Raw genomic sequence first — 12,142 nt, forward strand, 5'->3', positions numbered from 1 at the left:
CGCATGGATATGCAGCCACTGTCGAACTCGACGGAGACATTGCATTGCTCACGGTCCACCTGTATTACACATCATCAATAGCCATGCTATATCCACTGCTGGATTAAGGTTAGCAGAAACTGTTGCCATCTATGTTCCAACTCGTCGTTTTACAGGCGTCTGTGTAATCAATATAGCACTTAAGCGGATCAATCTCTTTTAATATTGCTCTTCTTTCTTTTGTGGTATCGGGTAAAATCTGTTCTCAGTTTGCCGTTTAACCTCCACCCCACTTTCAATGCAGTATGACAGCACCAGTCAACCCCTTATTAGTGCCCTACTATATCAGACCAACTCAGACTTTATTGGTCACCCCGTGCCCTTATAAATCTCAACGTTCATCCTACAAAGTCCCATCGCAAGCGAGAAACACAAACAAATACACAACATTTATTTTGCCCGTATTGAAACGGCTGTACGCCATATGGACCTGAAAACTCAATTTCCCTGCACAAGAATACGGGGTTAAACCGCATGGGTTTGACAGCGATGTATGACCGTACTATGCTTGTTCATCCATTATCAAAAGTGCTGACATTTAATCCTGTTACGCCTCTAGGTATTCGAATATGTTGGTCAGGTCATCCACAAACAGACTGCCGCCATATACTCGCATCTTGTTTGCAATAATCATTTCCCTCTCTACCTAGGTTAGAAGTACATCTTGCACACACCAGCATGTAATCATTTCCCATGTTAAAATTTTAAAGGATAAAGGCATCTGTCAATATGGGCTTTCTCCGTTCCAGTACCGTACTATCAAGTACGTGTTCATTCATAATTTCACCTTTTCCGCTCCTCCACATTCATTTCTACACAAGAGCGATGCATTCATTATGAAATCCTCTAAAAAAAGGGCACTTTGTAATGAGTCCATGCTGTGAAGGAGCAGGTGGGACTTTTTTACCGCTAACTTTTGGGCGTTAAGATAAATAAAGAATATCGCGAGAATTGCTGACGGCGTCTTGCGTTTCCTGCTCTTGCGGGTAAACCGCGAGGTTTAAACCATTTTCTAAAAAGCTCTACAGAAAGCGATAACCTCCTACGCTCCGAGTGCATGGCGCCAGATAAAAATGTGAGATTATCCACGGACACGTGTTAAAAGCACAATAATTCACACACACACACATACACGCACCAAGGGTGATGCTATTATTAACTCCCACTGCAAAGCGGCAGTGTAATTAAGTGTGCGGTTTTTTTCCCGAATAGAATCACAGCCAAATGTAGTCCACGTTTCTGGCATTGATTCTATAGCTGGACCTCACGAGAAGCTCGCAAAACTTGGAAAAGCCATTTTTTTTCTGTAACTGGATGCATTTTATACAGTACGTATAACATTATTTGTTTTGTTATATATTTTTCCTTTTTTTATCCTCTATCAAAAGTTTTTTTTATTTAAAGTGCACAATTTAACATTCATAAGTTACGAAAGAGTGTGTGTGCGTGTATGCAAACACGGATTATCTTGCAGAATAAATTTTTTTTTATAAATTATGAATACTGAATGTAAATATTACAAGCATAATTGTATTCTTGCTAAAGTCACGTAGAAGGGAAATAATAAAAATAAAACAATAAAATTCTCACGACGTTTCCATTGCAACACAAGCAATCATCATCAGGTGTGAAAAAATTATTTCCCTTCTTACGTGACTTTACCGAAAGAATGAATAATATGAATCCCTGCAGTCACGAAAGCTTCAAATCAAAATTTAAAAACATAATTGTTTTTGGGGAGCAGTGGCACAGTGGCTAGCACACCGCACTGAGAACCCATCGAGCCGAGTTCGATGTCGGGTCCGTGGCTATCGGTGACGAGTGACATCCCCACCACCCGCTTGGCGAACTCACGCCTACCAGTGTGTGAAGTATGGTTTGGGGAAGATTTCATTCAGCCGTAGATTGGTAAAGGGCTGTAAATTATATATTTTATATTGGATTCAACTTTTGATACACAACTGAACCTTATATACAACTGAACCTTATCAATACTGTATTCGATTTTTTCGATGCTGTTATCAAGATTCAGACCGAACATCATCAGCCATGATCAATCTCCCCAATCTGTCACCATCGATGATGGCCTCACGATGCAACAATCACGCGCCATCCCTGTCTCCTGCACATGAACCCGACCTCTTGGCTCCATCTCGGTGGTGGACAGCATCTCGCTCGTGTTCTCTCCTTGGGCTGCTATTCTCCTGACATTTCCCACCGTGTCCGTCCAGTGCTCGCCAAGCTGCGTTGGCTTCTGCTTGCCTAACGAACACATTAGTGTAAGGTCGCACTCAATATACAAGAAGTGCTTGCCACGGATGAACCATAATGCCTTGCTTAAACCGTCACGCAAAACACAAAGCATCACACAAACTCCGGTCATCCTGGCAGCAGCGGCTTTTGGTTGGCCATCGAACAAAGACGGTCACCGCATCATCGTACGCTTTCAGATACGCTTCTGTGGCCGTCTGGAATGCTCTTCCTTCTGATGCCACTGGAGCTATGCACGGTTAAATCATTTAGATTGAAAACTAATTTCTTTCTAACTGCTTTTTTCTGTTTAGTTTGTTGTCCTTCCCCCGCACCTCCGATTAGCACGGTTGGCTACGTACTGTGCAAAAGAAGTTCAACATACGTACATATTCATTCATCAGTGGCGACATCTTCCCTCCCCGTGACGTTTCGTGCCCAAGCCCACCAACTTGAAAGTCGATATGGTGTCCGTAACTTGCGATGTTCTCTGACCTATGCATTTCTCTGCCTGTGCGGATGCCTCCCTGCGCTCTATTCTGCCAACTTTACACACCTTTGGTTCCATATCCTCTCTCTCGGTGTCCGCGTTCTCCCGATCCGTATGTCCGAGCAAGTGATGTGCACTCTGCGGGCACGTTGTTGGCAAGTTGCTCTTCATTGTCAAGCTCGGCTGTCTGAAAGCACCTCCAATTATCATCTCCTATGTCTCTCTGTATTTTATAATTTTGAGCCGAGCCACCTAAAAACAAAAAACCCTCCTTAAACATCACCTCAACTTACCGCACGAGGCTTCCTACCCTCTCCACCACCTTTCCACGCACTCCCCCGCCTCCCCCCAACTGAAATGCTTATCGCAACTGCGAGAAAGAAACCTAACTTTTTATTCATGGAAAAAGAACAACACAGGCCAACACTTCTAAATTTACCTCCACGGTGGTTAGGTTACAAGTACACCTTATTTTCCGAGTCAAGGCCGAGCGTAGGAGTAAGGATTGAGTTTCCACACGCACCTTGGGGCAGGTGCAGCTCGTTTGGCAGAGACTGCTACTGCCACCGCGCATCGAATACTGCGGTGTTGCTCCCAGCACGTGGAGCGAAACGTCGGGTGTCAAACACGCAGTGGTACAACCCAAATACGCATCGATGAGCTCCCCCCCCCGCCCTACACATACAGCCGCGTTTGCAAATTTGTAACTTTGAACCCAGATCCGTGTATCCTCGTTCAATTTCAATCCGCAATGTAATTGAGGGACTGTTGTTGTTGTCTTGGTGTGGTCTGGGACTATTGTTGTTGTTGTTTTGTCGATTTGCCCCAACCCTTGCATTCGGTGTCGACAAATCGCCAGGAATGTATGCACGTGGTGGGCAGTTTGTACTCGTGTACTTGATTTCTGTTTAACGACTCGCTTACGTTTTCACTATCTTGCGCTCGTGCCGTCTTTGACATATCGCTTGCTGATGTAACCCGGTGACCCCGTGACCCCGTGCCCTGACCGGACATCGTGAAAAAGAGCTTTGCAGCTCATCGGATTCCTCCTGCAGTCTCAATGAAGATTGCGACTCCGTCCACATTCTGTTGTTACACCCGTGGTCACACGCGCCGTATGCAACTGTCGGCAATTTGCTGCTGCTGCCACCTAGTTGCATGCAACACGCCTGACCACGGCAATACCGGAATGTGGAGATACTCTTTATTACGACTGGAAAAATCAAGTAAAGTCGTGCACTCTGCAACTACAGCGAAGTAATTGCTGCGAATAATCGTAAGATGCGTAAGTAACTAGCAACGAGGACATTATCATTCTGACCTCGCTCGTCTCGGCAGATGTTTGAATGCGTGTATAACACTTTTTCCTTTGTATGCCGGAGTGGATCCATGCATTTACATGGTGGAACGTTGAACTGAAACGTTAAAACAATGCCGGCTCTGCTCAAAGCGTTAACATGTTTACGCCCAGAAATTAGACAAACAATTCTGACACAATGGCACGACGAACAATTGCCCCTGCCAGCCTGCTATTGCTCAAAAACAAAAACTTAATCTGTTGTGGCTGCACATACGTGGGGGACATTATTGTGAAATTGCTCCGAATTGACAGAGCGTCCGCAGACACAAACACTCGACCCATTGGCAGAAGCGTCTGTGGGGCCGTGCAGCACAATAAGTCTGGATTACGCACGTACACAAATGGTCATTGTTTGTAGGAGGTATGATTCACAGCTTGGCAAAATAAAACAAGAAATATGTTTGAGAGAGAGAGAGAGAAAAAGCAAGCAGCTTGTCCAAATATTGAAGTAGCCAATATAATAGCCGCGGTCTTTGTGTTCACGTGACACGGGTCACCAACTTCGTTGCCTGCTGCTATGTTCATCGTGTTAATGGAAAGTGCGTGCGCACGTGTAAAGGACGGTTGAAATGCATCGAAAGGTTAGCGCGCCGCCTTTCTCATATGAGCACTAATGTGTATTTGCAGGCAGCCCGGAGACAATTCCACATTTCCATGGTATCGACCAGTCTTTCCTGTAGGATGTCTGCTCTTGACTTCCCACAAGGTGCAGCCCTGCGATTGCTTATTCATAGTAAATGCTGACGGAAGGGCCTCTGCTGCACGGAGCTCGAGAGAACTTCTCTCGAGGGTGCATTTGGCCTACTCTTCCACGCTGGCCAGATGTCTTGGAAAAGTTGGGAGCAGTCCCACTGGACGTCACCGCGCGTGCACTATCAGTCAGAATTAGAATCTTTCTTGCAGAAATCCGATGAGCTATGAAGCTCTTTTCCACAGTTGTCCGATAGAAATCAAATGTGGTGTGCCCACTTATACTGCTGGGTGGACAGAGGTGGGGATGGGGGATTTAAGAAACGTGTCCGTCTAACACGTATGCTTTCGCGACCGATATTATCCATGAGAGTTGTTTTGGGTTAGTTCGCAGAAATATACTTATGTCGTTAAACCCGCCACCAGCCGACACAGCCAATTAATAAGATTTGTCACGTAAACAAAACACGGCAATTCGTTACTAGTTCGGCACACCGGTGAAATAGAGAGTAAACCCACACGACATTTACCATTCGACTCCAACGTTTTGCCGGTAATTACAACCAGCCTCATCAAGCGACAGCCAGAGTTGTCGACGCTGAGGCCGCTTGTACCCGTTGGTTCCAGTGGCGAGCCAAGAGAAACTAGGAGAGTGCGCTCACCACAACACCCGCCACCCCTCTCTTGATTGACCCTCGGCAAAAAACCACGAGCCGAGTCACATCCCAACAACGACTTAAAAGTTGCAACACTTTGGTCGTGCGTGACGCGCGCCGACCCCGCTCGGTGCAATTACCAATGCCGTCTTTGTGGCGTTCACTGCCTTGCGTGACGCATGCTGTTTTGGCGGTCGAACGCCGACTGCTCGTCTCCGGATTGCCGCCCACCACCGCTGCCCAAATAACTTCCGACACCCGACCGCCACCTTGCGTGCAGTCACTTATCAACTCTCGTCTTCTACCATCGCCCTGGCGTTCACTTCATCGGCGTCTGTTTAGGCACACCCAGAGTGGTAGACGTAGACACGCTGGTGTCCTGCTACGATTCGTGTTGGGCCTTGCAAGCCCGTGTTAACTGCCGGTTACCCTCAGAAACCCCGGCGTTGCTTTAGGTTGAAACGTTACAAAAAGGGCCGGTTAACGTGTTTTGGCGTTCGGAAAAGTGCCGGTATATCATACCTTCATTTACCGTCACATTTCCACCGCTGGTTCGTCTTGTTTTACTTTATCACCCATGTATTCAGCAGTGCGATCACAATAACAACACGATGTACTGAAACGCTCATACATAGATGACCTTTATAACAAGGTACGAGTCCACCCAGACCAAAATTCTCTTTTAAGAAAGACATGTTTATAGATAGAAAACAGCAATTCTCAGTGTATTAACAAAACACTCTTTGACAGTTTCTAATCAACCTCCACTACTCATAGTGGGGGGCGGGGCTTTATCCAGCAATCCATTGACAAAGGTTAACAAATTATGACATATTCATCTCATGTTTATATATTTTTTTATTATCATATAACCGACTTGTTTTAACCGGATGTGCGCACGTGATCCGTTTTAAATCACTTCGATTCCAACGCTCTTTGTTCATCGACCGGGTCATTTGTCAATTCTGTCTTTGTCTCTCTGTCACACACCTCCTCCCTTAGTCTGCCGATGCCCACGGCGCAAGCATGGCGGACTCGCTCGGCGCGAACGTCAGCAACCTTCAGAAGAAGAAGCCATCATGGCTCACCCTGAAAATCCCTGCGACGCAAGCGGACGCGGCACCGGCGACACTCCAGGAACCCGGGTCGGGCCAGGTCAGCTACGCAGCAAGCGATTCTGAGGGGGGGGAATTCCTCTAGACCAGTGGTTCCTTCTTGACCCGATGCCAGATGCCCTAACTGGGGGTTGTGAGACATGGCCAGATTCTTTTAGATGGTAAATAATTGAAAACAAAAATTAGGCACGGGCTCGTAAGTAACAACTTACTTTTCGATTTAAAGCTTTCGTGACTGCAGGGATTTCATCTTCTTGATTCTTTCGGTAAAGTCACGTAGAAGGGAAATAATAAAATAATAATAAAAATTTAAAAAAATGATTGTATTATGTTTTATTTTTATTATTTTATTATTTCCCTTCTACTTAACTTTACCGAAAGAACCAAGAAGATGAACAACTTACTTTGTTTCATCAAACCCTATGTGTTTATGAACATTATATATTTTTTTACAATTGAGAACCAAAGGGGTGCAAGGCTGCAGTGAAGGCCAAGAACCGCTGCTCTAGAGCCTTGCTGCTCGACCAAGAGGCCGACTTGCGTTTCACATTTATCACTTTAAAACATTCTGTGCACGTTTGTCAAATCCCTGCCCCCCATCGCCCCCGGTCTCACCTGTTCCACCCAGCGGTGTAAATGGGTTGTCACCACAGTGGGGCGATCGGCAAGTCGCGTACGGTGGGGTAAAGTGTGGGTACTCCCCCCTCTTTCAATGCGTATTGTTGACAGAGTGGGCCAAAATGCCCTCTAGAGAATGTATTTTCGACTTCCCTGTAGTTATACAAGCTCTTCTGCCAGCAGTGCTAGGAACACGTAATTTCACAGCTGCACCTTTACTTGGAAGTACATTCGTAGTCATACTTAAAACTAAACAATCTTTTTTTATTTTACCAGGTAGCACCCACTGAGCTGTATCGCTCTTTTTCAGAAGTGACCTGGCCACAAATGATAGCTCAACCGAGTGTCATATCACGTGGAAATTATTAGCAGCCAAAAACTCTTAAACGCATGCTGATTCTAAATGTGGAGGGAAAAACCGGAGGACCCGGAGAAAAATCCACACGACTACGGGGATAGAGAGACACGCAAACTCCAAATATACAGCGTGTATCAGGGTTGGGATCGGACCCACGAACCTCCGGTATACCAGGCGAGGTAGTTAACATTTCATCGCCACCTTGACGAGACGTTGCCAGTTATTTACTCGGGACAGCCTTCCCGAGTCTCAGCAACACCTTTTCTCACGAGGGTCCTGCATGCACGAGCACATTTAGCCAATGTTATACAGCAGTGTCTGGTCAAATGCACAAGACTTTGAGCTGCTGGAGAATGCTAGAAAGTTGACAGTTGGTCACCTGCAGGGGATGCAGGAAATCTTGCCACTCCTGCTGGCCTTGTATAAATCTGAGTTACTTTTAAGCTATATTTTATTTTATACAAAGCTATTTATACACTTCCGCTTATTACATTTTTAGCTAATGTAGTAGATGATTAAAAAATTATATTTATAATATTATGCTGAGTGTATGCTGCTGCTGTGTCCTGGACAGTGCTTTGAGATACTCAATGAAAAGCACTATATAAATGGAATTATTATTATTATTACAAAGCATACAAGAGGGTTATATAGCAGCCAGTGCTGGCTGCCTCACAGAACCCACACCTTCAAAAACCTGGCAAGCCCTGGTGGTGGTCACCCCTCAAAGTACTAACCAGGTTTCAAACCTGCTTGGGCTTCTGGAGATCTGAAGAGATCGGGGCGCATTTAGGTAAGAGTGGCCGTCGGCGCGCAGTGCCCCCCGCTACAAGAAGGCCACAGTCGAGTCAACGGACGTCACACGGCTTGGGTGCTTTTATGAAAATGCTCGCAATTACTAAAGAGTAAGAATGCTTAACAGTGTGTGTAAATGTACAAATGACTCAAGCGCAAAAAAAACGCACGTTTGCAAATGACAATTTGGGGGTATAAATTTACTTTACGCACAATAACATGTTTGTTTTGGAATAATATTTGGACAAATCGTTGAGACACCGATTAATTTATTGATGGATTCATGACAGCCGCACTAATCGAAGGTGCAGGAGAAGGACAACAAACCAAACATAAAAAGCAGTTCTAAAGAAATTAGTTTTCAATCTAGATAATTGCATAGTGCATAGCTCCAGTGGCTTCCTAAAATCGGTAGCAAGAGCGTTCCAGACGGTCGCAGAAGCGCATCTGAAAGCGAGCGATGCGGCGACCGCCGTCTTGTTCGAGGAGCTGGCTCAAAAGCTGCCGCTGTGGGGACGGATGCGGAGCCAACGCGATGGACGGATGTGAGATCGGTGGATGTGCTTGCTGTTGTCGTTGGGCGACGACGATTACCGTCTGTTCACAGCCCTCGAGCACGCGGCCCGTGTACCGCTGGAGCGTCAGCATGCCCGTGGAGTCGCACGGACCGCCCACCGGCACGGAGATGGGGAAACCCTCCTTCCAGCGGCAGGGCTCTGTGGCTCAATCAATCCGACGGTAAAAAAAAACAATAACTCGCCCAACGTCCATTTTTCATCAACGCTCCCCATGCATCATGCCCGAGTGGAGGGCGCCGCCACTGCACACCGCGACTGCAGTGCAACTATTTATGGACACACGCTTTCACCACATTTGGACATCGCTTTAAATCCTGAAAATCATTAAACTGAACAAATGCTTGGGGTTTTGCTTTTAGTAAGTCATGCAGGAAAGAGTTAAAATGTATGGGCCTGATTATTTATTTATACATCTCTGTGAGTGATGCTTCGCGTATTCTCTGTACAGTATAGTCTTATGCGTTTGGTTCATCGCGGAAGCTGTACTAAAAGCAAATAGTCTGCTGTGCATGCCGTATGATAAACACCGAAGCAATTACTCTCCTGTACACATGCTGAGCAAACACACACCGTATACGCTTTAGTTTCTAAATAACCCAGTGCTCGATGTTTTTAAAGACAGCGGTAACTTTTTACAGCCATTGTTAGAGATTCGGTTCTAAGTGATTTAGCCATTGAATTGCTTTGAGAGTTTTCAAGGCACTAATTTCCGCACTAAAACACACACACACACACTGCAGTATACACATGAAGTGTTGGAGAAATATCGATTCGTCTTACCGTTAACCCCACCCTGCACCCCAGCTATTGTATGGCCTGCTGAGACAAGGGTCAGGATTTGAAGCGATTAAACTGAACTCAACTATTTTTATTGTACCAGGTAAGTCACACTGAACTATCGAGCTCTTGTTTTCAGAAGCGCAAAAAGGAGTTGCTTATCATCACGTGGAAATGTATAGCAGCCAAATAATCAAGAATAGGTGGTCTTGTTTTTACGGTCTTGCTTTGATTGTTCGTTGGGGTTATTTTCCATCTTGTTTATAAAGTCTTGCTCGACCTGTTAACCGAATCATAAGTTACCAAATAATTTCCGTCTAACTCTCAGTGCATAATCAATTCTCGCACACTGTTAAATGTAGACTTCGTTACGTGCCCAATACCTGTTGTAATATGTCCAACCCTTCGGTACATATCTTGTACAACAAAATGGGGGGGGAAAAGCATCTATTTCTTTACCTCCTTAATATTGTGACTCCTTTTGAATGGTGGGTTTGCTAAGCTATTTGATCAAAATCTGTTCTTCCTCCCGCTCCTCTCCGTGTCCTGGTGCTACGGTCCCTGTCTTCCCTTCCGTGCTTCCGTTGTCCCAGCTTCACATTTTCCAAGAACCCTCCTCGTAACCGGGTTCAGTCGGTGCTTGAGAGGGGCCAGTTTGCCAACAGGCGTGTGGCACCCCATCCCAAGCGAGCCTCCACCCGATCACGGGACATGGTCAGGTATCTGTCTACCTCCGTGATTTCCTCTGCTTCGTTGTTTTCTTCACGCTCGGCCTCAAGCGTGATCGTATGGACCGATTAACCCTTTCCCGTTCAGAGACGGTCTGCAGGTTGCAGCTTGTGGGCATCCCGTTCACCGCCGAATCTCGGAATGTGCGAGCCGTCAGCGTAAATTTTGTTTAGAGAGGCGTAGCGCCGCTGTTTTTAAAAAGGCATTGTACTCACCGAAGAGAAACGTGGCGACACGACCGCACTCTACCATAGCTGGCGCCAAACTGTTCCACACAAACCGATGACGTACACGTACACGTACGTCATTGGAATGGGAAAGGGTTAATTGCACGCTTGCTGTATTGCTGACTTTGTAATCTATGACATGTGACATATTGCTTGACGTTGAGAAGTGTTGTTTTTTTCTAAGCACTCAAGAATACGTTATTTGTAGACGCTGCGTTGGCAGTCATGCACAAATAACTCATCCGCTAAGAAGAAGGGCCATTTCCCGAAACGTCGTTTATTATTCTCGTAAAAAAAAACTGTTGATCACTCGTCACAGAGCATGACGAGAAGCACGAGAGCTGTGGCATGTCACCATTCCTCCACGCTGCTTTGCTAAGCTTAGTTTTTGTAAGTTTTAATCCCCCTTACGAAACTGAAATTTTCTTTGAAACCGAATGCCTTTTGTTACATAATGCACATCCAATAAAAAAAAACGTAAAACTAGATTCGAAGCTTTCGTGACTGCAGGAATTACTCTTTGGTTCTTTTGGTAAAGTCACATAGATTTTATTTTCTGCGTGAGTTTACCGAAAGAACCAAAGAGTTAAAAAAAAACGTACTTTCCACATCAACGTAATTCTGCCAATTTCTATTATTTGAGGATTCCTACCGCATTGTTTAGGTGGCAAGCCACCGACTGACAATGCGTTCAGTTTGAAAAGGACCTCACGATATTTTACAATAATTGTGCACACTTTAAGAGCACCTGTTCACAGAAGCGTAGGTACTATAGAGGTGCGCTTCACGTGCCAGCCCCATAGCGTGGGGGAGCAGAGCCCCTGCCCGCCCCCCTCCACCACCCTTTCATATTTTTCTCGTAAGTTTGCCCAACAAGGCCACTTCTTCAGGGTTGCGTCGGGCCCGAGAGAACACTGTGGTGTCACCGACGACGGGAGTTCGCTTGTCGTCTCGAGCAGTCGACATTGTGCCGCACTAAACTGGCGAGCCCCAAGGGTGGCACATTTTGGGTGAGCGTTCAAAGTTTGGCGGATTACCCAGATCAGCGCCTTGCAGCTTAGTGGTGCGCACGACAAGGCCACGTTAGGCAGAGAGCGGGGACGAAGCGACACGCTTGCACAACGGCAATATACACAAGCACCCTCTGAAGGTAGAACCTGCTAGACTGCCTTTGAAAGCGCGTCATGTTTTTTTCTAATTGTCCCATGAAAGAAAAACTGCGTCCAAGAGCTGCTGTGGGCTTTGACAATAGGCTAATTTTTTTTCATCCTCTTGTCAGAGTCCAGGTAGGATTTCCATCCTCGCTGTACACACGCGTAAACGCACGCACACACACACACACTTGCGCGCGCTCGCACGCGCCCGCACACAGACCCACACGCGCATCCGAATGCGCCTGCAGCTTTTATCACTTCCCCGACAGCACTTGAAACAAATATAAATGCTAAATTAAGTTAAAG

The 12,142-nt window shown here is 46.0% G+C and overlaps 1 protein-coding gene across 3 annotated transcripts in view; it reads left to right on the forward strand.

Annotated features, from left to right (window-relative positions):
• Window positions 1-12,142, forward strand: part of LOC144722563 (inactive rhomboid protein 1-like) — a 45,293-nt gene that overhangs the window by 16,666 nt on the left and 16,485 nt on the right. For 2 of the 3 annotated variants that reach the window (XM_078600758.1, XM_078600738.1), the window contains exons 2-4: window positions 6,488-6,640; window positions 8,979-9,109; window positions 10,320-10,445. In XM_078600758.1, the coding sequence (XP_078456884.1) occupies window positions 6,512-6,640; window positions 8,979-9,109; window positions 10,320-10,445 (386 nt within the window). In that variant the 5' untranslated portion in view covers window positions 6,488-6,511. The remainder of the gene's footprint in view (window positions 1-6,487; window positions 6,641-8,978; window positions 9,110-10,319; window positions 10,446-12,142) is intronic. The other variant, XM_078600748.1, reaches the window with a different exon arrangement.

The sequence above is a fragment of the Lampetra planeri genome, chromosome 1, assembly GCF_965212315.1.
Source record: "Lampetra planeri chromosome 1, kcLamPlan1.2.h2, whole genome shotgun sequence".
In the NCBI taxonomy this organism is placed as follows: domain Eukaryota; kingdom Metazoa; phylum Chordata; class Hyperoartia; order Petromyzontiformes; family Petromyzontidae; genus Lampetra; species Lampetra planeri.